Raw genomic sequence first — 27,167 nt, 5'->3', positions numbered from 1 at the left:
AAAAGCAAATGACTCAAGACTAAAAAAAAAAATATATATATATATATATAATATTTATTTTTATTTCAAAATAATTTGGATGTATTTTCACTCTTCAAAATGATCACATTTCAACCCTAAATCCTAAACCACGGATTAAATGCATGATGTATCCCCCTTAATGGGAGCTGTTAAAAGCAGTTGAATAGCTCATATTTATTGTATTGTATTTGGGGTGGAATGACGCTTTTCTGCTGTGCAGGGTTTCTGATAAATCCACATCACACCAAATGAATGTCCAGCTGGCCTCTCACCGCATGCACCAACCTGCACCGCCGGCCCGGCGACGGACAGCGGGTGGGACGCAGAAGCATTTTGACCACAGCGGGAAGCACAGACACGGCCTAATAATTCCACATACCCGATCCCGCTGTAGCGACCCTCCGCCGGGTTCCGGGCGCCGGGCGCTGGGCACTGGGCAGGCAGCGGCGCACCGTCGTGTTGCCAGTCTGGCTGGATGCGTCTTTAAGAAACGGGTTGCCATGTCGGGCGGCTAGGCGAACATCCAGCTTTTTAAGCGCGCAACGAGAACGGAGGGGGTGGGGGGGGGGGGGGCTGCATTTCTAGATGTTCCGTGTGTCTTAGTGGCTGCGGCTGGATTTATAAAGCAAATAAACCAGCAACTCAGATCAGCAAATCAGATTAGGTATTGGCCGTAGGGTCCGGGGATTTAAAAGTGTTAACCGTTATAAAACATGGCGGCGTCGCCGGTGTTTGATACAACTCTCATTGGCAAAACAATATCGCCGCCGTGCTTCGATATGGTCGTGCTCCGGTGCAGGCGTGAACAGGGCCGGTGAGACGGGGGCGACCTCGCTCATTTACCGAACGACGAGGACGACGTCCAGTCGCTGAGTGTGAAACAACCAGGTTTGGAAAAAGTGTCTGTGTCCGTGGTGTCGCCACCGCTACGAGCCTTCACTTCCGCGTCCAATCAGAGCAGAGACTGGAATTATTATTATTGTTATTATTATTATGAATAATAATAATAATAATAATAATCATTTAACGAAATAAAATACATCATGAACACAGGTAAATGGCTTTGAAGCGTCCAGGTAATTGTAAGTAGCTGTTTTCATTGTAACGTAACATAAAAACACTTGACGTGACGTTCGGCTGCCTGCCCGGGTCCGTGCAGATCCAGCTCTGTGATTGGCTGATCGTGTGTAAGATTTAAATGAGCTGTGTGGATCCTTCGCCGCGATTGGTCCATTAATTTCCAGGCGTGACCAACGGCAGACCGGCTTATAAAAGCTGGCGGAGTGCCGTTAGATGTGCTCTGCCGTTAAGAGGCTGTGTTTGCCTTCAGTTTATTATGTGGTTCGTTTGCAGAGTCCTCCCCTGCTCTGGGTTTTCTGTTCCCTCCCCATCAGGCTTGTTAGATTTAAAGTGGGGGCCAGCATGGTCACTTAGTTTTGTGTTCGGCTTAAAGTAAAAAACAAACGAACAAAAAAAAAAAATGCCGTAATCAGTGCATTATTCAGCCATTCATTATGAGAGATGTTGTAGGGATGCCTGACTGTCTGTAGCTGAGCTTCATGGTATCACTCTTCCTAAAGAAGCCCTCAAAAGAGACATTGAGGCTACTGTATGGATCATTTAGTTTAATAATAAATCTTAAAAAAAACTGTTTGTTTTTATTATGACGGACCCCCTTAGGAGGATGGAGACCTCAAATCCTCCAACGTCCAACTGAAAGTTACGCCGCCGCACGCCAATCACAGTGTCCTGGCTTGAATTAATTAAATTAATTAAATTAAAATTAAATAAGCAGTTGAATCGAATGACCTAAAGGCTTATTATTACTGGTTTGGTGCACCCAAAGCGGCGTGTGCTTTCATGGGCGGGTAACGTTTAATTTCTGCACCCCAGAAGGGGGATTCTTGTCGTAATGGCAACCTCAGATTCAGCATCCCCACCTTGGAAATCTACATTGAAGTCACACACTAGTGTCCAGTTGTGACCTTCATGTACAACTCATGGTTGTGCGTGACACTGATGACTCAGTTATATTTGACACATGGCTTTATTTAATAACATAAATTGCGTGGAAAATCGAAACGATTGTGATATGTACAAATAGCAGATTTAAATCATTATTTTCATTTTTCAGATTGCACAGCTATGGTGTGTGGCGCACAAAGCTCTTAACTCGACACACGATGTACAGTAGTCACAGCCCGATCAAGCCTCATCGTGGGCTCTCATTTGAACCAGGGTTTCTAAGCTGTTGTGTCGGGGCCCAAATCAACGTCATATGATGCTCTGATATGGCCGCAGATAGAAGCTAGTGCAGTGCAACTCCGTGGCCGTGGTATTGTGCATGCCCTGACATTAAAAAATCAGTTGAACCGCTGCTTTAAAGACCGCAGCAACGGTAGCCACACGCATTTCCCGCGCCAGAGACAAATCTCTCTCTTAATAGAAAAACAGAAAACGTTTGCAATCCCCCGGTTCTGTTTTTCGCCGCTCTCGTCTCGTTGCTGCCCAGTGGACAGAATCAAGTGCAAGTCTCTTGGAAGGCGTGGATGACGCTGCTGTAGGCCGGTGGGGGCGTCTGTGACGGCAGGAACCCCTTGAGCCCGTTGCCCCCCAACCAGAAGGAATGTCTCTTGTTTGGCACCAGAGCCACCGAGTCAGACGCGTCCGAAGCGGCGGTGTCCTGGTGCATGGTGAACTGGGTGTCGCACTGGGTGTCGCCCTCCTTCTCCGGGCCGGCCCCCCTGCCGCCTTTGGGCAGCGGGCGGAAGGTGGAGGCCTCCACGCTGGGCTTGCTCCCCAGCGGGCCGACCGGCTCGGCGGAGGGCTGGCGGTACACACTGAGGAAGGTGCTCCGGTAGAGGCCCCATTGGCCGTTGGCGGAGCTGCGCGGCTGCAAACCGCGGCTTTGCCTCTGGGAGTGCTGGGTGATCACGGCCGAGGCCCTGCGCCGTGACGCCCACGTCAGCAGGACGTAAATCAAGGCGCCCAGGAGCAGCCCCACCACCATCGACAAGCAAAAGGCTAAAATCAGGTTTGCTGGGAAAAAAATAAAAAATAAACAGTGATGAATGGTTATGGGTCGAAGGTGGTCGAAATGCAAATGGAACAAATAACAGTTAGAACCAGCACTTGAAGTGGAAATAATATGTACCAGTACGCCCCTTGTTGACCAATACATCATATTTTATTTGTATCGTAAAATATATGATATAAATATGTCACATGATATGTAAATATGACATAAATATGATACATAAGTATATAACTATATATATATATATGATATAAACATATCATATGATATATATAAATATGAAAATATATATAAAAATATTTATATATATATAAATATATATATATATAAATATTTTACAATATGTCCACTTGATTTGTTCACTTGAGAGGTCAGAACAGAGCACCAGCAGCTTGTGAGAAGTGCTGGTGCTCAAGAAAAAGTCTGGGTACCAAAAAGTAAAACGTGGGCCGGTACTACTGGTGAGTACCGGCCCGATTGAAGCACTGGTTAGAAATGAACCTTATAGTGGAATTGACTGCACCTGTCACAGTCATTGGGCAGCATTCTTGTTGACATTTTATCTATATATCTATTATTATCTATTATTATCTATTATTTTATTTATAACATTAGCTACGACATCGACACCCTGATTAATATAGATATATCATATTTGACTTTGGTCGGTCATATTGTATTAATAGAAATAAAGTCCTCAAATTAAACATTGCCTGCGATACTGTCGGCGGTGTCGCCCAAAGTTGTTCTTAAAATTGTCATTTTCTCAAAGACACTTTCGACTTTTGATGAATAAGAGCTGCACTTGTGCACAGGGTTCGGGGTCACATTTCGCCATCGATCTGACTCTTTAGTCCAAAGCATCTTACAACAAACACGCGTCGTCGGTAGCCTCAAACCAGTGTACAATGACGGTCGCGGGCGGCTCCGCGTTCTCTGGGAATAAGCAGCATTAGCGGATTATCCGGTGATGTGCAGAAAAACCCACGCCATCCGCAGAGGCCGAGCTGGCGGCAAACGCCGTCCTTAATGTTTCTGGAATGTTGCATGCAGGACACCCTGGCACGAACCCGCAACACGTGACATAGTGATCACCCTCGAACGAACAAAACCAAACACAGGTAGACTCACCGAGGTTGAATGATTTTAGTATTTCCAAAAAGCCGTTTGTTTGGTTGTACGACATGATGCCTCCATAAGCTGCTTTCACGAGCGGCGGCGGTTCAAATCACTGAGGAACACTAAACGTTTTCCAAGACGCACTCGTCCTCCTCCAGTTTTTTGTTTTTTGTTTTTTTTTTTCCCCTCGCAGAGGAAACGTGGCTGTCATGCTTCCTTCCCATTTCGTCCCTTAAAATTAGCAGGGCCTTGGCTTATCGGCGTGGGACAGAAACTGGGAAAGAGAGGCACTTCCTTTTGCATCATTTCCTCGGGATCAATACCTTCCCACTCCGGCCCTCGGACCACTTGAAAATTATAAAGAAAAACAGAAAAGGGAAAAAATGAAGGCCCTCACTCGGACTCTATTTTACTGTCGTTTTTCTGCGATATCCAGGCGGTGGTTCATTTCACCCAAAGGTTAAAGGACAACAGAACCCCCACCTCTCTGCATAAACAATGATGCCATTGTTTCCCAGCATTTTGGACGGGCCGCCCCGCGGAGAGGGGGGCTATTCAGCTGAGAGCACGCAGCCTCTCCAGCTCCAGTCTCTGTGGGGATTTCCTTCAATTGTTGCTCTGTTCCGACCGCGCGGCGGCCCCCGGACAAGGGCCCAAAATGCAAAACCCTGACCCTGACTGCTGGAGCCCGACAGCTGATGCAGTATGGGATGCTTTGCGTGAACCCCAACCCTAACCACACCCCATCTAATCAGAGTTACAAAAACAAACAAAAAACAAAATACATCCGAAACAGGGAATCAATTCTTAAGATTTGATTCAAGAGGTTCATTTGAAACGGGGCGCAAATTCTTAAAATTAGAATACATAAATAAAAATAGACCGCGTAAACCGTCACGTTCGCCCAAAACGGGGAAGTGGTATTGTCATGAGGGATGTGAAACTAAAAGCCCAAAGCTACCAGTCAGACTCCTGCCGCTGAGCAGCAACTACATCGCAATAATAATAATAATAATAATAATAATAATAATAATATTCTAATGAGAATTAAGGAAATATCATTAAAGAAGACCCAGAAAATACGTTATTTCACTGCGTGAATAAAAATAGATTTGACATGAAATGGGGAAGTCTTATTTTTTTTTTCCTCCCTTCAGCTTGAGCTCAAAATATGAGCGGAAGAAACAAAGGAAGGTATTCATATATATCCCCCCCCCCCCCCAGAAAAATGAAGATCAACGTTTGTAACTCGAGCCAGCAGCGGCAGGGGGCGCTAGAGGAGCAGCTTCCCGTGTTGCCGCACAGGCTCTTCCTTTCAATCCCATTTGTGTCGTCGTTAGTCGGTCACGACGGGAGGACCTGGAGCTTTGGCCTCAGCCCCAAAACGTGAGGTTTATGTCTTTATTACCGAAATGAGAATAGTTTTTTGTGTTTTTTTTTTTTTTAATAATAATAATAATAATAATAATAATAATAATTACAGGGGAGGGCGGAGAGTCGAGGTTAACGACGGGGGCCACGTGACCTTTGACCCCTGGAAACAAGAAGCTGTAATGTCCCGTCGGTTGTTTTTTTGTAAACTTATATGAATGTTGACCTAAAATCAATGCATAGGCGGAAAACATAATAACGCTTTAAAAAAAAAAAATTTATTACGTTTTTCCAGTTTGTCCAGTATGTGCAGAGTTTTTATTTTCCATTGAAATAAATATGTATATATATTATATTGTTATATAAAATAAATAAATAAATATATATATATATATATATATATATATATTTGTTGTGCTAATTTCCGCATCGTCTCGTCAGTCAAACTCATTTAAAACAAGAAAATATAAGAAAAAACAATTCATTGATCCCCGTGGTGGGATTCGGGTGTTACAGCACATTGCGAGGGGAAAAAAAAAAAAAAAAAAAAGTAATAAATAAAATAAACGGACATAACCAATAAGTAAACAAATGATTTTTCTTTCCTTTTGAATTATTCACGGACGTGTCGCCCTTGGGCCGCGACGTCTCAGCTCTGCTGTGATTGGCCGAGGCGACGTCCACCAGGCGCTCTAACTGGCCAGCTCTCGGCGGACCCCGGGTCAGCTGACGTGCATGACCGCGCAACATCCGCTGGCACCACGTGAGCGGGAGTCCAGCGTTGACAGCTCGCAGCTGATCCCAGCCCCGCAACCAGCTTTTGTTGTGGGGAGGGATGTGAGCCAGTCATGGTATCATTTTGGGTTCATCAACCCCTATCATACAGGTTTGATGAGCACAATGCATGTGGTCGATATTGACTGTCATGATTATGTTGATAAACGAATAATAATGATTATTAAAAATACACATTATTGTTATTATGATGATGATGACAACAACAACTTTAATTCAAAAGTGCCTCTCAAGCAACCCAAGGACACTTGCAAGGGAAAACAGCATAGTCTGACCTCAGTTGACTCTTATAAGTGGGATTTTTAATATATAATCAAGCAAATGGCATGATATTAGATCATATAATAAAAATAATATTAATGATTATGATGATAATAATAATAATAATAACAATTATATTAAGAAGATCTTCCATATCATCCAGTCCTGTCGCATGCATTCAGTCCTTGCATGCACCCCTTGCCCGCAGGCCCTCGCTGGATGCTCAGTGTTTGAACGTTGCCATGGGCGACAGAGTGACACAAACTTCCTCTGTGCAGTTGCCCTGCAGGGAAAAGTGGTAAGAATCTGACGCATGCATGTTCAACAACCCTTTTTTTTTTTTTGCCTGTTATCTTTTGCATGATCGACACGCCTTTTGTTCGATTTGCAAGTTATTTCTAAAACTGTTTATTTTTTATTTTTTTGGTAATTCAAGTTGAGCGACTTCCTCAGACTAGCTTGCATTGTACGTGTTACTGTACTAGACATTTGAATGAAATGAAAGCTTGTTTTGATTCAGGAAGTGAAGTTAGTGATGTTGTAAGTTTACGAACATAGTTTCAGTTCTAGTTTTTATGGATCTTAGCTTTTGGAAGACAAATGTACACAATTATCCTAAACAGGTCTGCCTGGCTATTGTGTTTTCAGCCCTTTTTTTGTTTTGTTTTGCATGTAACATCTTCCCGTTTGAGTTGTATTAAAATAGGGAAGCTTTTTTAACAACGTTTTAAATTACTTGATAAAAGAAACACAGGACAATAATCTTCAAAAATAGAGTAGAGTATAATAGAGATAAGAAAGGAAAGACATTTTTATATAAACGTATAGATTTATTTGTCTAGAGAAATGTTTTCATTTGACCACAAAGGAAACTGCTTAATAAAAAACGACATGTGACTTTTGAAACCCACTAACATACATTTATTTTGTAGATGCTGAATGGACAAAGTGGTGCTATTGGACAGTAAAGCTGCTCGTCCCCACGTGAAACCTGAGATTCAATTGGACCCCATTCTGCAGTGAGTTTGAGAAAGAGGCAGAAGGAGAGAGAGAGAGAAGGAGGGGAGAGAGGGAGGGAGTGGCACAAGGTGATGTCCCTCTCAGGACACAGTTGTGAAGTGTCTTCTGTGCCGAGCAGATGCAGCGTTACAACATGGCCTCTCCAAGGCACGCTGGGCGTCCATCTGTGGACATTGCTAATGTAATGCAGAAACTGCAGGGTAAGTGCCGTTTATTTTCCCTCCATGCGCTTAGTTACAGTATAGGCTGCCTCTGTGGCTGCTGCTGGAACATTGTGCTGATTCAATACCTTGGCAGTGTGCCCCAGAAAAGTATGACAGGTTTTTTTTTGCAAGAGGCAGCTTGACGCATACAAATGCAGAACTTTGACGAATACATGCTTTGAAAAAGTCAAATCTTTTGTATCATCGCATTATTTAATTTTTGCAATTTCTATGATTGCCATGCCGCACCATGTGTCTACTGGTTTGAGTACAATTCAGCACCTTTTTTTTTAAATGATCTCTTCCTCCGTTCCTCTCTTCATCATCCCAAACACTTTCACTGTGCATTATCTGGTAAAATAGGGAGGCCATAAAAATAACCGAAAGTTATCTTTCATATAACGTAATGTAATAAAATGTAAAAATGTCTTGGATTTGTCTCTTGACGTTGGTTTCCCAGCCACTAGGAAGGTTTGGTAGGTGTGGTTTTAAATGCAATGCAAGTTAATTCTATTTTCTCTGTATAATATATTTGGAGGAGAAAGCGCCTCCTGATAACGCAACCTGTTATCAGGTACTTTTTGTAACCAGTCGGTGGCATAATAGGATCAGACAATTGGGTAAATGGATAAAAAGGCTTCAGTCGCTCTTTTGTGTGCAGATTACTTTTCCCATATAAAGCTCCGTTCTTGTGATGTCCCTTGACCAAAGAGCAGAAAAACATACTTTTCTGTTTGAGACTGTAAAGACAGTAATTTAGAACTAATGCAGGGTTATAAAATTCATTTTTTTGTTTTCAAGATTCCAGGCTAATGCCAGCGGTTTTCTTAGAATAGAATTCGGCACATTTCCTCCAATGTCGCCTGATTTGAGTTTATCAGGGACTGACTTTTTTTTTTTTTTCACGTCAAATGACAAATTATAATCAAGTTAAATTTGATCAAGTTACTCGGAACGGCACCTCCTGGGTTCACACAATGTTCTCAAGTGGCCAGCATGTGAGGTCAATAACTAAATAGTCAACAATGATCTTGGCCCTAGTGATGTATACTGACTGATTTTGGGGAAACAGGTATATTAGAAATGAAAATTACTACTACTTTCTACTTACCTATCTTTCTTTTTGTCAAAGTAAGGGTCATTTAACTACAGATCGTAGTCTCGAGTTAGACGTGAAGTCTAGAATTTGGTCTCGAGTCAAATGTTGATCTTTGACAGTGGAGTACTAGAAGTATTTAGTGGAGTAGTAGAAGTGTGGCTCCTGACAAAGAGATTTTGAGTCACAAGCGAGGCTCTGTGAATACAGAGGCTGTGCCCTGACCACCCGACACCTCCTCTGTCCTTGGTGAGCGGCAATCAGATCGATACCCGGACTCTCTTTTGTCGGTGTTCCCCTTGTGTTACAAGGGCATTGGGCCACTACTATCATCGCACAGAGCCTCGGCCGTTCCAGCAACATTCCATCTCCATGTGACTTTAAAATAATCTGATTAAGTGTTGCTCAGCATTAGACACACTTCAGCCTGTTACTGTTATGAATTGTTTGTTTCTTGTGGTTGTGCCAAACTCTGCCCAGTTCCTGCTCTTCCTGCTCTTTCTAATGCTCTGCTTTTTTTTTTTTTTTTTTATATTTTAACCACAAGGGGGTGAAATGCCTCACCGCGAACCTGTCGTATTCAAGGTCTTGTTTCTGTTGAACTAGCAAGTCACGTAACTCTCACAAATATCTGCACACAGACACACAAGCACCAACACAAATATATACACACACACAAATTCAATGATATGTCTTAACAATTGTAGGGTTATCAATTAAAAACATATATTTCCATCAGAGAAATAAAGATTATAGAGTGTTTGATCAAACCGGTCACCTACCATTTGATAATAATAACTACTCTGGAAATCTATACCTTATTTACCTGTACACAAATGGCATCAATTTAATGCATTACTGTTGCTCACTGCTGTAGTGAGGTGAGAATCAGTGGCAGGTCACATCTGGAGGACATTACTGTCAGGTTATAGGTTGCACTGTGGCTTTTGTGGGGCGCACATTTCAACTTCTTTCATTCAAGCTTGAAGGACCTCCAGGCTTCCTGTCTTTGAACACATCTGGTAGAAATGGTCACTGTTGGCATGTTTGGACTTGGCTCCTCTTTGTCAATGAAGACCACTGAGAGTAAAATATTCATGACTAAGCACCTAGTTTATGATTTATTTTAGTACATTTATTTAGTTTATTATTTATCTATCTATGCATCTATGTATCTATGTATGTATGTATGTATGTATCTATCTATCTATCTATCTATCTATCTATCTATCTATCTATCTATCTATCTATCTATCTATCTATCTATCTATTTATTTATTTAGTTCAAGTTCAAGTTCAAGAGGTTATTTGTCACATACATATACTATTTACTTATTTATTTATTTTTTAAATATTAAAGCATTGCTAAATGAGGTCATAAAGCTGTGTAACTTTTACCCAAGCTGACGACTTCTTCTTTCGATGTACTTTATTCATATTTAGCCTGTAATTTATCAAGCTTCTCATGTTATCATGATATGTTGGTGGGATGGATGAATGACTTCCTTGAAAAAGCCATACTGTGTCTATTATTTCAATACTGTTTCTATCATGATAGAAACATTACTCAAATATCTCTGGATAGACACATTTTTATTGGTATATTGTTTCTATCAGATTTTTTAATTTTTATTTATTTATTTTAACCTGTGCTGTCAGCAATCTGGGCCTACAACACAGAGTATTTGTTCCATTGCATCTAGGACAGAGTTAGTCTGCAAGTGGAGTTCAACTTCTTAACCTGCAATGCAACTCTTTATTCATTCTTTGATCATCAACAACTGCTGCAATAACTCTGTCCTGTGGACGACCTGTGGGATGACAAGAGCACAGCTTTTTGTTACACAGATCCACCACCAACCCCCCTCTTTGGAGGACGTCTTTAAACAACTAATTACCAACCAACCAAGAGGGTGTGAATCACCACGGTTGAGACAAATAAACACAGAAACATCAGATGACAATGTGTGTCGGTGATGTGTGTTGGTGTTGGTCTGTTGGTGTGTGTGTGTGTGTGTGTGTGTGTGTGTGTGTGTGTGTGTGTGTGTGTGTGTGTGTGTGTGTGTGTGTGTGTGTGTGTGTGTGTGTGTGTGTGTGTGTGTGTGTGTGTCCGTGCGTGCATGGGACTTCTCCCAGTTAGTTCTGGTGTATGAGGTTGGTATTATATCGTAGCGCATCCAAGCAGCGGAAAAGGCCCCGCAGCCACTCCTGAGTCCCGCAGCTGTACAGACACTCCACAACCGCAGGAAAGCCCCGAGCACCCCACCCTGCAGCCACAGAAGACCCCCAGCCCCCAGGGAAGCCGGGAGCCCGTGGAGCAACATCCACGCACGGCCCGAGGAGCATAATCCAGTCCCAGAGAGCACGAGGAGACCCTGCACCCCCGAAGCGCACACATAAAACCCATCCCCCCCGATCAGGCATAAGATGCACCCGCAGGCGCACAACCCAGGCCGCAGACGCCAGGCACAGACCGCAGGCGGCAGGGCCCCCACGCCCTCCAATGCCCCGCCATACTGCAGCCGGCTAGATGCCCCACCTGACCACAAGCCCCGAGGGCCCACCCACGTTTCTCACGGATTTCTATTACCTTGGTGATTTGTTGGGAGTCTAATGTGGCTTTTGAATATTTCTGAATGGTTCCTCATCAGGTTCCTAATTAAATTCAACTTGTTACAAGAGCAAGTCGACCCGGCTGCCTGCACACTGACAGAGTCTGTGGCTTCCCCCTGTAGAAGTGTCGTCATCTCGTACAACAGGATGTGCCGAAATAGGGCAGGTTGTGGGTTTGTGGCGGCTGCCTGCCTTGAGATCTCGTCCCCTCCCCCAGGAAATACAGAGCAGCCACCTGATCTCATATCAAACTGGCTGACAATCAACAGGATTCATATCTAAGCACAGCCGTTGCGTGTTCCCCCGAAAGGTGGACGACGTACAGTACCTGCTACTTCATGGTTTGAGTAACGGAGACAGCTGTACGTGTTGTCAGCTAAGAGGTTCTTCTATCACAGTGTCAGTGGCAGCTGGCAGGGACTCTTAGGACGGACAGCGAGCAGGCTGATCTCATTATCACAGAGACTTAGTTACCTTTCCATTGTGCCGAATGTCTATGGCTGTTTTTGAAAACATTCACTTTTGAATACATAGTATTGTCGCCCAAATATTATTACACGGGGAGGTCCTGTCGTAGCTATTTCAGGGCAAGTCCGCTATTTTCATCGCGTCCGGAAAAGGCCATGTCATGATTTGGCATCAAGCCCCGAAAACAAACTCAGAGGACCTCTGATCGTTTCAATGCAATCTTGTGCGACTCCTCCAAACGTGGTTGTGCACAGTTTGTACAAAGTGCCGCTGAATGTGTGCCTTGCCCCACACAGATATGAGACCCATACTGTAGTTCCCCATACTGTAGTGCATTGTTTTGAACGGGAGAAGTGATCTCTGTGATGTGTTATCGTGATGCACAGAGATGAAACCCAAGTGCGTGTCTTGGAAAAACATACCTACCCCTGTAAATCCACAAAATGGTTTTATACCGCCCGAGGCCCAAATGATGGACATGCCTAGTAAAAGTCACATTATCCGCCCACTCCTGTAATAGTTTTCACACCAAAATTAGCGGTTTGACCTGGGTTATCAAACCCGGGCCAAACTGCTTAAAATAGGCGATTGACACCTTTCCTATTGCCAGCAGAAATGCAGCTTTTTTCTGGTGCGTCATGTTCGACGTCACAAACAAGTGGGAAATGGGGCGTGGCATGTCCCAGTGTGGTTGGGAACAAAAGAGTAGAGGGGACAACAACTTAAAACAAACAATGACATAAAACGTAAAATAGGGAAAAAAAGTATTGACAGGACCGGTGTGTGCACCAGCATGCTGCTGGTGCACACACCGGTCCTTTGGCGGCGGGGAGCGGGGACCGGCAGTGAGCGTGGGGGTTCTCCGCTCTGGTCCCCACAGTGCGATCCCCACCGCCAAAACATTTCATGGTCCCCCATGCGGAAAAAAAGTCAATAACTTGTGATTTTAGATTCTGAATGGCATATGAAATGATACATGGATATTCCTGTCTATTTACGCGCCAGCGTCCGGAACTTCAACGCGCATCGCATCGCGCAGGTAAAGGGGCCAAAATGAGCGGGTCGACCCGGGTGCCCTGTTCACATCAGAGCCGATCGGAGGTGGAGCCGATTAAAACCCGGGTCTATATCAGTGTCATTTGACCCGGGACTGAGACCCGGGTTTTCCCTTTCCCACTGGCGACAAATGCCAATTGTAAGCTGGTGTTACTGAGTTTTTGGTGCAGTGGGAAAATGGGTATAATATCATCTTGAAAGGGATAATGTCATCATGGTTCACGTTCGGGGTACTGTAATTTGTTTCCTAACAGTGAAACGGCTTTATCGGGAAGTTGAGCAGCAGATGTCACTATTTCGTATGAAACAAACCCTCAGCTTCAAGCATCTTGAAAACTGCCGACTTGAGTCCAAATGCAAAGTCCTGTGTAATTGTTGCTGCCCCGTCAGAGCTACATAGTCAGGCTGCTCTCAACTAAATGGATCAAGGATCAAGGATATAGTGGATGGGCTCTCACTGTGATCCCAGGTGACCAACAAAAGTCGATGAAGCCAAGCACCTACTGTATCGTACAGTTTTGCCAAATGTGTCGTCCATCCTCAAGATGACACTAAGTACTCCATTACCCATGTCAATTTTAAAGGCTTCAGTGGTTGTCTGCTTTGCTGGGTGTTTGTTGGTGGGGATACCACTTTTAATTGCCACTTACCCCAGTAGTCCGACATCAACTAAATCAAATCAGTCAACTACAAAGAGATAATGACGGAAAGACTGACAATTGTAATTGGTAACTCATTGTATGTTCAAATAGCCTCTACACCTCAAAGTAAATACTTGAGCTTTTGACGCTTTTTACCATCCATGTATCACTAAATAATAATAATAATAATAATAATAATAATAATAATAAGAAGAAGAATGATAATGATAATGATGATGATAATAATAATAATAATAATGATAATAATAATAATAATAATAATAATAATAATAATAATAATAACCATGATAATGATAAATATAACAATAATATTAATAATGATGATGATAATAATAACAATAATGATAATAATAATAATAATAATAACCATGATAATGATAAATATAATAATAATATTAATAATGATGATGATAATAATAACAATAATGATAATAATAATAATAATAATAATAACCATGATAATGATAAATATAATAATAATATTAATAATGATGATGATAATAATAACAATAATGATAATAATAATAATAATAATAATAATAATAACCATGATAATGATAAATATAATAATAATAATAATAATAATAATAATAATAATAATAATAATAATGATGATAACGACAATAATAATAATAATAATAATAATAATAATAATAATAATAATAATAATGTTGGCAGTGTAGCATATAAACAGCATAAGCCATAAACATAAACAATTATTTTTAATTTGATCATCCCTTCTTCTACCCAAGTCGGAACAGGTGGATGGACAGCTCCCCATCAGGTAGCTACTGTACTTGGGCTTGGTGGATGTAATGAAGGAAGAGGTACATCAGGTTTAATGTCCTCATCATTTATTGGGGCCGTTTGCAGTTGCAAACTCGTTTTTTCTAAAAGTTACATTTTTTAAGTCAGCCAGCATCAGTCTCAGCCGGAGTGGTTGCCAAGACATTGTTTATTTAATGGGGCGCAGCTGTCAACATAACTTTGGTGGTCCAATGTCTGACCTTTTGATGTGAAAGGAAAAAAAATATATATTTTTACCCAAACAGCTTTTTCATGCAGGTCCCACCAGCAGCGCAAAGAACAGTACTAATGGAATCACAAGCTCACTTCTATTTTTAGCATACTGTATTAGAAAAGCTTTTTCGCGCATTGGTGGCCTTTAAAGAACAAAGGGATATTTCTGCAAGATAAGATAAGCTTTCAAGTTTTATATTCAGGGAAGAAAGATTTTGGGTTAGAATTTTTACCTGTACTACACCTGTACTTATGCTGCCGTTTGAAGCAGCATAAGAATGGACTGATCCACACGTAAATGGTATTGCTGCGTCACATTGTGGGCAGGAGAAAATGTACAATGGAGCCTGTACATGACATTGTGCATGTAAGGGGAATCCTGGGATGGGCGTGTCTGCCTTGCCCTCACAATAGCATTGACACTGAGAGAGAGCAGGTGGTGGGCGTCATTCACCAATTGTACCATTAATTATTGAGGTTTGTCGCACCATGCTTGCTGAAGCAACCATTCACATTCACAAAAACATTCAGCGGAAGAGGAAAACAATTAAAAAACATCTATTCACTATCAGTTTCATATATAGTCTTTGTTAAATTCTTGTATTTAAGGGTCCATAAGATAAAGCCTAAAGGCAAAACACACATGTGTGGAAAGACAGGCGCACACACACACCGCACACACACCAAAGCTTAAATAGGGATAACGCAGCCATGGCTGTGACATCGCCGCCTCCCGTGTGCTGATTGGTGGAGGAGCGTTGCTGCTGATCTCTCCTCCAGCCTCAGATGGTGTGATGACACAGGCAGCCAGTGCAGCGGGGGCTGTGCACGTCGACTCAGGCATGGATGGAAATAACACAGGAAGAGGGAAGGATGGGAGCGTAAATCAGCGTCTCTCTTAGAGGGGCTTCCACCGCTCTGCCGTGTGTGTGTGTGTGCGTGTGGCAGAAGGGGTGTGTGAGTGCTGGGGGAGGAGGGGAGGCTTCATCCCCGCAGCCCTCCAGCAGCTCTATTGCTCTCACCGTGGAAACCGGACAGCCCGGATCATTTCTGCTTCCTGCAGGATAAAAAGGACGGAGCGGGAGTGAGCACTTTGTGTGTGTGTGTGTGTGTGTGTGTGTGTGTGTGTGTGTGTGTGCGCGTGTGTGCGTCGGACTACATTTTCCATGTCGGGTGTCATCTTCACGCGAAAAGACTCTCATGAAGGGCAGAGAGGGAGAGCCGGCGTGAGCAGTGCAGAATGGCTCGCTTTAAGGACGTGTCCGTCAAAAAGACTTCTTTAAACCTGGTCACCGGATTTTTCCAGTACCTGCGCGGTGAGTAGGGCGGCCGAGTTCCTGTGGAACATAGCGGACGTGTAGCGCCAACTTAATGTGCTGTGGGAACATCTGTGTGACTGTGTCTGTGACGTGTGTGTGTGTGTGTGTGTGTTGGTGTGCCGGCGTGCTGCGTTTCGGTGGGCTTCCCCCTTGATGCACCAGGGATGAAGCGTTTGCCTGGGGCTTAATAAGATGTGATGTCCTTTCTCCACATACAGCGCCGGTGTTGCTCTCTTCTGCACGTGACCGTGGGCTGTGTCTCTCGGGGAGGATGTTTAAAAATGGCCACAGTGTGCGGTGTGCAGCGGCGTCCAACTGGCACACAGACTACTAATCAATGGGCAATTCCCTTAATTCCAACAACGGAACGTGCGAGTGCGATCCCCAAAATCAAATGTTTTATTGTGAGAGTGAAAGCGGTGTTGCATAATGCATGAAGCCGCGCGGCTGAATACATTAGTGCACCACAATAGGGGCTGGGGGTGACCTGAATGATCACGCATGTCATTACCAAGCACAGAGGTTCACAAGATACGGGGGCAGAAATCCCCCCCGCAAACTCACTCTATAATCTCCTCATGTGACCTCATTTTTAGCGCCACTGTCCGGAGTGCTTGTCATACCATTGATGGGTCGGTAACGCCGTATCGATTAGACCGTGGCGGAAGTCACCCTCTTTGACGCGCTTGTCACTGTGGTGCCGTGGCATTTTTAGTTGTTTTTTTTTACAAGGTTAATAATGGGTTTTGTAATTCAGGTAATTCAGGACAGGGAGTCTTGCGATGAGTTCTGCAGTTGTTATAATTTGAAAAATAACACTGATGATTTTCTATAATTAATACATGTGGATTCAGAGCCTCGAAAAGATAACCAAAGTTACATACGGCACAGGGAACCCAGTGAACGTACCTCGATATTTTCACGGTTGGAGAGCACCTTTCCCCATACACGGGAAATATTGTCTTTCTACCAAACGCAGTAATCTGTTATGACGTCCTTTTCGGTTTAAACATTTTGGGGTTTTTCTAATGCCTCTGCTTTACACTTACTAAAGACGTATCTGCCTGCGTTTACGACCGGCACGACGCCGCGACCGGCACAGCCTCCTCTTGTACGTCCTCTGTGAACATCGCACGCCAGCCAGTCTCCAAGCGCGGGGCTGCCCGTCGAAAGGAACAGGGGGGGGGAGGCGGTTAGCCTGCGGTGTCACCAGTTTTAGCGTGTGTAATCCGTCATGCCCTGAAACACGCCGTTTGTGACATTGATTTTTTTATTTGTTTATTTATTTATTTATTTCATTTTATTTTTATTTTTTCTAGATGAGCAAGAGGCAGTGCAGAAGAGAACCTTCACCAAATGGATCAATTCCCATCTGGCTAAGGTAAGAGAAGCAATCCCGCAACATGCACACGCTCTCGGCTGCACGTCACGTGGATGTGGTAAGTCGATTGACATGAGTCATACGCGCTCAGACTTGAGCAAAGTAAGGGTTTAGCAGGCCTATCTGGCAGCTATTAAGGCTCTCGGGAAACTAAACTCTGGAAGCTCCCACGAGCTGCAAGCTAGCGTGACCTTTATCTTCGGGGCGGCTGAGCCTTCCTCGTTGCTCCACGCGATGAGCATCCCAAGCTTCCGTTTGGATAAACCCGTGAGACGGCCACTCTGTGAGGACCTCGGGCAGGGCTGGGCGATGTGTCCCGATATGAGACCACGTATCGAATGGGGTTTCGGTCGTCGTAATGTTGTGATCGCCAAATGTCTTTTCTCTTATGATGAGGATTTGATTTTGTTGATGTCGCCCAGCTCCAACCTATTTCTGCGCAGTAGTAGGCATGAAGATGCTGCCGTGCACCATTGCCCCACAACTATTCAAATCACATTTGATATTTAAAAGGTTATTGCATCCTTAACAGACTGATTGAAATTATGGAGAGCATTGCCACCATTATTATGCCAATAACATATGTCATAGTTATTTTATGTTTGGGGGTTATTGTTGATTTTTTTCTGTCCCCATTTGCTCCAATGGGGGCTTTTCCAAAACAGGCTGCCGTTCTGCTTTGCTTCTCAACACACATTTCCGACGAGCTATTTTAACAGGCTAAGCGAAGGTGACAGGGGAGCGTTAAGGTCCGTGTCGTTGCACAGGGGCGTCTGAAACCCACCGAGGCACTCGTAGTGGGAAAGGCAGCTTGAGGCCGGTGTGTTTGCGTCGGGGGGGTACAGAGCAGAGGTGTCTTGCAGGAGATGGCCAGTTTTTGTACATTAGAATGTGTGTGTGTGTGTGTGTGTCCGTGTGCGTGTGCTTGTGTGGGTGTGTGTGTGTGCGAGCGTGTTTATTTGTGGACAGAATTGGCAGGGCCAGTGCAGCCCTCTGCAGATGGAGAGTTCCAGGCAGAGAGACAAATTCCCTGCAGGCAACAGTCTGTTTCTAAGCTCCATGCATATAAATTATCAGCCATTCTGTAACTCAACACAATGTATAACAACGCTGATAGTGATTTCATAACGTAATCTCATAAAATAATAGAAGCTATATTGGTATGTGCACATTGCATTAAAGCGGGTATCAACAAGACCATCGGGGGCAAGTAAGTAAATCATTCCCCACGAGACGGATGCGATCAAGCAATTAGCCGACTGTGTATATATAATATATGCTTGTCTCTGTGTTTCGATGCGACCAATCAGACACAAACGCAGGGCTTAAGGAGGGAACCCCCCCCGAAGAGATTACTTAAGAGGGGTCCTTTGTTGAGGGGGGGCGGGGGCTGCTCTGCCTGCAATAGCTCAAAGCTTAGCTTGCAAAACTTTAGAGGAATCTGAGTTATGTGGTCTGCCAATGTAGGGAGACTGAGTTTGGGCCGATTCCTTTATTGGGGCCCGTTCTATTATTCATGCACTACACCCCGCACGCCGTGTGCATCCCAATGTACCAGTGTAGAATTAGCCACAAAGTCACAAAGGGAATCCCCGATGCTCATATTTACGCATTGCAGGACGTGAGACACATCATCACTAGTATTCATTCATGCAACAGTGAATGTTTCCATCGGCGGCGCTCGCCCTCTTTCACCTGAAAATCTCATGCCATCAATAGAAAACTCATTGCTGACTGCGGTTAAAGTGTGTGCGCGGCTGAACTTTCGCTCGGCCCGTCACGCTTTTCCATTGTGTCCATTTCCTCTGCGGCTGCATCACGAAGCACTTTTCCAGCGATGGGATGTCGGTGTTTTGGCGAGGCCGTGGGGGTGGGAGCTCATGTGACTTATTTTTCCAGGAACGAGTTGTTTCCACACGCGGAGCCTCCATTTATGCTCGCTGATAAGAATTGCGATTGCAGTGAATGTGGATCGCAAATGGAAAGGAAATCTGTTTGTAGGATTAGTGATGTTTTCTCTGAAGGACGGAGCCATGTTCAGCAAACTCAAAATGAAACCGAGCGGTGAAATCGGATTTCATTATCCAATGGATTAAGTTTAATTTCTTTCATGCTGTTTTCCAAATATTGAAAATGTATAGCAGATTTTGGGAATGCATGTGATCTAGCGAAGTGAACATTAGATTGATTATTAAAGAATAGATTAAACATGGTCGAATGTAACAGGATTCTACAGCTTCTGTTGCCTTTTTGGTTGATCATATTTTTAGTGTTTATCATAACTTGATAAATTACCTGTTGTAATAATACTACTTACAGTAGAATAAAATTTGTTTTATTATCATAATTAAGGGGTAGGGTTAGGGTTCCTGGGCGTTCATCGCGAGAGCTGAATATTGAGGAATTGTTGCCAGTGCTCACACTGAAAGGGTCCGTTACGTTAAACCTATTTTTGATTTCCAGTCCGACAGACATGCGCTGCTTACTGTGATTAAGTTGAATGCACCACCTCAGCCGCCCAGAACCGCACCGCACCGATAAGGCCTTGTTGGTTTCTGATTGTCTTTCCACCGCACGCGGAGCCAGCAGGGCTGCATTCACTGCTTTGCCGTTGCTATAGTAACAAAACGGTACTGTCAGCTGTCTGTTTGTTATGATAGCAAGCTAATGGTAATCACCACTTTGCCAAAAAAACATCCAGAGGGAGGCCTCATTGGGTTGAGTGTAGTACTTTGTGACGTTTTTGTGACTGTTCTGTACATTATGTCGGTTAATGATGAACCGAAAACAACTTGTTTTCCCTTGTGTTGGCATCAGCCACGACGGTGAGGGGACCGGTTGCGGATGAGATCCTATTAAGGCTTGTCACCGTGGCCCAGTTCCAAAGCCACCAGCGCCGAGTGGCAAATGAGTTGGGAGTCCGTCACGCTTGGACGCGATGGAAAAGAATGAAGAACTGTGATTTTTCGCGGCGGGGCGCACAGGCCCTGACCGGCCCGGGATCAGATCTCTCCCGCTCGACCCTATTTATTGTCAGAACGAACGTCGACGTGCTTTTGCCGACAAACAATCGACTAAACTCGGCCATAACTAGAAGCAAAAGTGTGACGGGGTAAACGAATAACGTGCCGCCCTATCGGCTGCGTCGTTAGGGCGGGTCCGCGCGATGCGCCCGCTCCGCCGCCTTTTACGTCAGCTGATGGAGTTAGTGTGAAACCCACGCGGCGCCCCCGGCTGTGGCCCCGTCGTCAGGGGGGGGGTGGGCGTGTCGAGTCGTGAAGTGACCTGGTTACGGCGCCGAATGAGAGGCTTTCCTGCAGCGGCCCGTGCGTTTTAATTAAAGCTCCATCCTCCCGTTATGAATCTGCACATCTGTTCCCCTTGTTTACGTTGTTCGGCCCGCCTCCAGCCGCGGGTTCGCCCGCCGCGGAGCTCAGAGACGGTGCGGCTCCGAGCCGCGTGCGTGTGGACGGGACACCGGTAGCCGGTGCCTGGTTAGGGTTAACTCAGTCCATGCGCGGGTTCGGTGCCTGAGCAACGACGCCTCAGGACCGGGCATCAAGCCACCGCTCAGGCAAGGAGGCACCATCTTTTCAGCTGGCAGGGAGGCTCAGCGCTTGTCGCTAACAAGCTCCGCTCTCATCTCCTCCCCCTCTTCCCTCTCGCTGCATTCGGAGCGCTCGCTTTAGGCGTTTACGTCCAAATAAACGACACGGGAAAAGTATCGATTTAAAAAACACCCACATGTTTTTGACGTAACGGCCGTTCGCCGACTCCAAACGACGTTCGGAGTCGATGCCGTTTGGAAGGGCGTTAACGCAGGTGTTATTCCCTCCAGTGCAAACCTCCTCTAGAGGTCAACGACCTTTTCGAGGATCTGAAGGATGGGGTGAAGCTGCTGGCTCTGCTGGAGGTGCTGTCCGGCCAGAGATTGGTGAGTACTGCCGTCGAGCCGTCCTGTGACTTGAAGTCATTGCAATCGTCAATTATTGTACGTTACATATTTTGTTTCGGGACAGGAATCTTCTATGCACTTGTCGGACATGCCGCGTCCTTACATTTGCCGGGATCTTGGAAGTAGCCTGTAATTGTCGCGCTCCAAACGCATGGTGTCTCACAGAGTCGTCATGAGTAAAGATGTTTAATGCATTGGTTGCTTCCTCCGCCTGTTGTTTGTCGCCGCGTCTCCAGCCCTGTGAGCAGGGCCGCCAGATAAAGAGGATCCACTGGGTGTCAAACATCGGCACCGCTCTCCGGTTCCTGGAAGGCAGGAGGGTAAGCACTCTGTCGACCACCTGATCTCTTACACTCTTACTCACACACAAAAAAATATATTATTATTATTATTATTATTATTCACAGATCTATTCATTTTGTCAAATGTAATTATTTATTCAACAAATACAAAATACAGAAACATTAAGGAACCGTCTTGCTTGTGTCGTCCTGCCATGTGCTGTCATGGCTGCCAGCGGGACCAGGAGATGATTTTACGATTTTTCACCATATATCACATACATTTTACAGGAGTCATGTAAAATGTGCGCACCACTAGTAAATGGGCCATAAACCCAGTTTGACACCAGCGTGGTCCTTTAAAATATCTTGTAAGATTTTACGCAAAGATGTCAAACCACAGACGTGACCGTACATCAACCGGAGGCGAGATTAAAAATAACCCAGAGAGGGAAAAAAAAAAAAAAAGCGCCCGGGACTCTCGATTGTTTCCGTGCCGTTAGAGCTGAACAGCATCCCCATCCTCTCGCTGCCTTCAGAGCGGCGGTCGCTTAGAAAGAAGCGTGTTTTTATTTTTTTTATTATTATTATTACGTAACCCTGCACTAGACCCGTTGAGTGTCCCAGTTTGTCTCCGGGTTCCCTGAGGGGTGAAACTTACAGCGCTGTTGCCCTCTCTCCCTCCATGTCTGCCCCTCAGTCTGTGTGTCGAGGATCTCCGGTCAGTCGCCGCTGAAAACGAGCCTCTGTGTGTGTGTGTGTGTGTGTGTGTGTGTGTGTGTGTGTGTGTGTGTGTGTGTGTGTGTGCGTGTGCGTGTGCGTGCGCTCTCGTCTCGCGCTGCTTGCATACCTCTGGTTTGATGCACGACGTGTACCGATGCTGATCCCTTCTTCATCACTCTTTACTTCATGGAGTCTATTACTCCCTCATATTATTCATTGGGCCATCGAGGGGTCTGCACCTCTGCTGACATTCAGCGTTTTGAAGAGAGGCTTCGATCCCGCAGAGAGAAACCCGGAATGAAAATGATTTCGCCCATGATGATTTTGGGATGCAGGATTTGCGGTGACGCTTTGTGCCGAAGCACATCTGGCTTTGCTTTGACGCCAAATTTTTACTTTTCTCTCCTGTTTTGTGTACCTACGCTTCCCACGGCCGCTTAAGCTCTACCACTGTACCATAAGTACGACCCTGAGTTCCATCAGAGATTTTGACTCTGATGACTTTTTGGGGGGCAGCGTGCCCCTTCAGGAAGCATTACGTAAACGAAAAACACACATTCTTAATTCCAATCTGCCGCTAGACAGCATCCTTTATCGAGGTGGGAATAATCCCGTTCTGTGCTGCGCCTTCAGATCAAACTCGTCAACATTCACGCGACTGACATCGCGGACGGAAGACCGTCGATTGTCCTCGGATTGTTATGGACCATCATCCTCTACTTCCAGGTAAGGTAGCAGCCGACCCTCCTCAAACCTCTCAGGTGGACTGTAGTCTAAACTATAAGATTGTGCTGTGATTTATCAAAAAATGCCGAGGCTTACATGAAGGTGTTTCGAATCTATTATTTATTATGGCTATCATTTTGACATAACGCCAGATTGAGGAGTTAACCAGCAACCTGCCAGCTCTGCAGGCCCTGTCCAACAGTAACTCCTCCGTGGACAGCATGGCCAGCTCCGAGACAGGCAGCCCCCCCGTCAAGAGGAAGGTGGTCAACAAGTTCCAGGGAAACGCCAAGAGGGCTCTGCTCAGATGGGTGCAGTGCACCGCAGCCAAGTACGGCACCCACACAGAATGTGAAATAGAATAATGAAGATTTGTTGTATTAAAAAAATATGTATATTTTATCTGTGATATTATATAATATTGTATAATAATATGTTTTTATTATATATATACCCTGTACTATATATTATACTATATTATATTATATCATAGTATATTATAGTATTCTATATTATATAAATTACTATTACTGTATATGCATACATATATGTAAATATAGATATATGTTTATGTGATTTATTACAATGACAAATGCAAGATAATGACATTGCATAGTAGCAGCTGGAGGACATTCCCAGTTACACCATGCCGATTTTTTTATACAGGACTCGAAGTATACATAATATACTCGTTAGTATAAAAGCCGCATAAAAAAAAGAGAAATGTTGACGTGTACTTCTCTTTAGGCGTCAAGGCATCGAGGTGAAGGACTTTGGTCCCAGCTGGCGCAGCGGCGTGGCTTTCCACTCCGTGGTCCACGCCATCAGGCCAGACCTGGTGGACATGGAGGTGGTGCGCAGGAGGAGCAACAGGGAGAACTTGGAGGAGGCTTTCGCCCTGGCGGAGAACGAGCTGGGCATCCCTCGCCTCCTGGACCCAGAAGGTGCCTCCAGCTGATGCTTCTGCTCCTATGAAGGATGCTGCCGATGAGGAAGCTCGTTTAGAGCATTGCGCAGCACGTGCTTTCAAATAGATCACGGAAGAGTGCGGTGATGCAAATTAGAAGAAGAAGAATTAGAAGAATCTTTTCTGATCACACGACACGCCACACTACAACACATGCATACAACCACACACACACGCTTTGGATGGTGGCCGGTGAAATGTGGCCTCTGCATTTGACCCATCCTGGCTTGTCCTTCCTCCGGGGGGGGCAGCCAGGAACAGTGGGCAGCATTCGACAACGCGCCCAGGGACCTGGTTCCAAATGTCCATTGCTGGTCAGACGATGAGTGCATGTTTTTGGTGGGGGGTCCTTACTGATGTTAGATGGAGGAAACCCCATGTGAGCACGGGGAGAACATGCAAACTCCACACAGAAAGGCTCCTATTTGGGAGATAACCCACCAGAGCACGCTGCCAACAGCGCCCCAGGCGGGAATCGAACCCAGGACCTTCTTGCTCTGAGGCAGCAGTGCAATGCACTGTGCCACCGTGCCAAATCATGTGTATGTTTCTGACATATAGTAACAGCAGAGCATTTGCAAAAAAAGATAAGAAACTACACCAACGTTGCCAAACAGGACTGCTCCTCCTCCACAAGGCTTCTCGGCCTTTCGTGGCAGAGCAGTGTTGCAATGCCGGCCGTTTGGAAGTGTTTGTCCATGCAGCACGATCTAAAATGAAGCCAGTTTGGTGATATAAGCAGCATATTTGATGGTGGAGATTGGCAGCTTCTGGGGGCGCGGGGCACTTTCTCCTAAACGGAAAGTGTGGACCGTTTGGAGAGAGTGAAATCTCAGCAGCCATCAAGGTAGCAGTGGACTGGCTGGCATTGATCAGCTGCTGCTGAGGGTTGCTTTGCACAACTCGCAAATAAAATTGTCCTTATTGCACCTTTGCAACCAGATGCACTACCACCACCCATCTTAGAAAAACAAACAAACAAATACAGGACTAACTCCTTTGCAGTTCAATGGCGACGATGCCCCTGGTTCCTAACATATCAAACAAACTGACCAAAGTAGAAATTATTATTAATGAAAGTAAGCACCGTGCATTAATGAGCCTGTGTTTATGTAGGTAGGAGGTTAATTGAACTTGTTCAGGTGATGGTTATTCTGTGTATTTTTGGTTGCCTCGTCTCTGCCGGTGCAGCAGTCTGCAGCAGCTCTGCAGTCCCATCTGCAGAAAGCAGAGCAGCGAGGCTTGTTTCTAGGAGTGGGATCGTACGGAAACAGTCTCTGCTTTTAGCCTGACCCCGATTTACAAGAAAGATCAGGTCAAGGATGGAGATGAGAGTAGGCTTGTATAATTAGCCGCTAGTAGGCCAGGGGAAATACTAAACGTAACCTCTTACAGAGCAAAACATGTATTGTCTTATTGGCTTGATGCCAAGAAATCCTGCATTGTCAAGCATTTATTTTATTTTAATTGTATTTTCTTCAATGGAAAGTAAATTCACCAACATGTAGAGGACAACATACATCACACAAATACATGGATTAGCTGTTTTTGTATGGTACCAGCTCGATGACGTGTCAAATATATGAAAAATACGGGATTTTTAAACAAAATAATCGTACACTTTTACACTTTAACATTCAAAATAAGTCGTGGCAGGTCGCAGCATGGCTGCCCTGTATGTGGATGGTATGAGGCTCTTCAGAATTAACAATTTTATCAACACTTTTTATTACCACTTTATCCAGATCTGCTAACCTGTTATCTCTGGTGCTCACTGTCGGTTTGTGTTTTCGGTCACTATAGATGTGGATGTCGACAAGCCGGATGAGAAATCCATCATGACCTATGTGGCTCAGTTCCTCAAGCACTACCCGAGCGCTCACCACTCTGAGACTGACGGACAGCAGGAGGAGGTAGGAACTCTCATTTATCTCCCGCCTCCTGGACCTATTGTATTTCATTCCAGTGGTGATAGACAAACTGCAACTTTTGTCTAAGGAGTCTAACGGTAACTGCACTCAAGGTGTCGCCTGAGAGTTGTATGTTTAAGTCATATATCCCCTGTATTTAGTTCCCAGAAATAACCTTTTCTCAAATAAATTAAAACCGTGGTGGATCGCCATGAGCTGCTTTTCCACCAAAGTACGGGAACTAAATGAGGAACCGTTTTGACCTGGGACCTTCAGGAACCGTGGAGATCAGGAGGCGGTGACACCAAGTGTACGACTGGTTTGATACATCATTAAGTCATTGGTCAATCAGTTGCTTTATTTTGGGGATTCTGACCCTCCATTTTCTCTTTATAAACTAAGTAGCGAGGGGAAATGAATACCATGAGCAAGCAGTGAGTGTTAAATCAGCTGTTTACCGGTATTTGGTGTTGGTGTGCTTGACGGTTCTTGGAGCTTGCGTTTGACCAATCAGCATTGTTCAGTGATACAAACTCCGCCCCAATGCTTCCTGTACCCCCGAAAAGTACCACATTGCTGATGGGGACCGGGAGCTATCCAAGTGGAGTAAATTTCAGAAGGGAGTTTTTCCTGTAGATCTAAGATCTAAGTTCCTGGTTCCTGAAATGAGTCCTGTGGTGGAAAAGGGGGCTCTCCCGAGAAATGTTCTAGTTTTGAAAGAAAAACTAAGAATTCTAAAGCTTGAAGAAAATGTTGTATTTATATGATTTATGAAATCTGCTGTATCGTGTTGTGCTTGTGCTTGTGGCTCACCATATTCATTTTTGCACCAAATGAAATCAAACAGCATGACCTCATCCATCACACCGCCACCGTAACGATTTGGCGCCATGTTTGTCGACTCATTTCATTCTACATCTACTTTTTTTTTGTACAAATGAAGCTGCTACTTGGCTCAATTCCAACTTTTGCGCTCTCTGTTCCAGTGCCTCGGGTAAGTGTACGCTCTAAGCTCTGACTGCGTGTAGTGCATCGTTCCCTCACCTTCACCCTCACCGCTTTCCCACCCGTTCGTCCCCCTCCCCCTCACCCACCCGCTCTTCTAACGCTTTCTGTGCTGTTGTTTGCATCTCTTTGTGTGCCTTGCTGCTTTCCCCGGATAG

At 44.7% G+C, this 27,167-nt stretch overlaps 2 protein-coding genes across 2 annotated transcripts in view; one reads left to right on the top strand and one right to left on the bottom strand.

The window, feature by feature from the left end:
* Nucleotides 1–2,055: 2,055 nt before the first annotated feature.
* On the bottom strand, nt 2,056–4,359 carry myct1b (myc target 1b). Its single transcript, XM_080012524.1, has 2 exons — nt 4,190–4,359; nt 2,056–3,060 (listed from the first exon to the last, which is right to left on the bottom strand). Exons 1-2 carry the CDS (start codon nt 4,242–4,244, stop codon nt 2,543–2,545), a joined length of 573 nt encoding a protein of 190 aa, XP_079868650.1. The 5' UTR covers nt 4,245–4,359; the 3' UTR covers nt 2,056–2,542.
* Nucleotides 4,360–15,982: 11,623 nt separating this feature from the next.
* Nucleotides 15,983–27,167, top strand: part of syne1b (spectrin repeat containing, nuclear envelope 1b) — a gene marked incomplete at its 5' end in the record, with an annotated part of 99,061 nt that continues 87,876 nt past the window's right edge. The window contains 10 exon segments of the mRNA XM_080012399.1: nt 15,983–16,058; nt 17,381–17,442; nt 21,281–21,376; nt 21,634–21,717; nt 22,379–22,399; nt 23,035–23,127; nt 23,280–23,458; nt 23,875–24,071; nt 25,898–26,007; nt 26,948–26,998. Coding sequence (XP_079868525.1) covers nt 15,983–16,058; nt 17,381–17,442; nt 21,281–21,376; nt 21,634–21,717; nt 22,379–22,399; nt 23,035–23,127; nt 23,280–23,458; nt 23,875–24,071; nt 25,898–26,007; nt 26,948–26,998 — 969 coding nt within the window.

This window comes from Zeus faber (assembly GCF_960531495.2).
Source record: "Zeus faber genome assembly, chromosome: 13".
NCBI lineage: Eukaryota > Metazoa > Chordata > Actinopteri > Zeiformes > Zeidae > Zeus > Zeus faber.
Note: the sequence above shows the minus strand (reverse complement) of the source record. Positions and strands in the feature narration are given on the sequence as shown.

Excerpts from the sequence above, each read along its gene's own strand:
- myct1b (XM_080012524.1), bottom strand. The coding sequence starts at position 4,244 with ATGTCGTACAACCAAACAAACGGCTTTTTGGAAATACTAAAATCATTC. Across the intron at positions 3,061-4,189 it reads ACTAAAATCATTCAACCTCG|CAAACCTGATTTTAGCCTTT; the intron begins GTGAGTCTACCT and ends TTTTTTTCCCAG.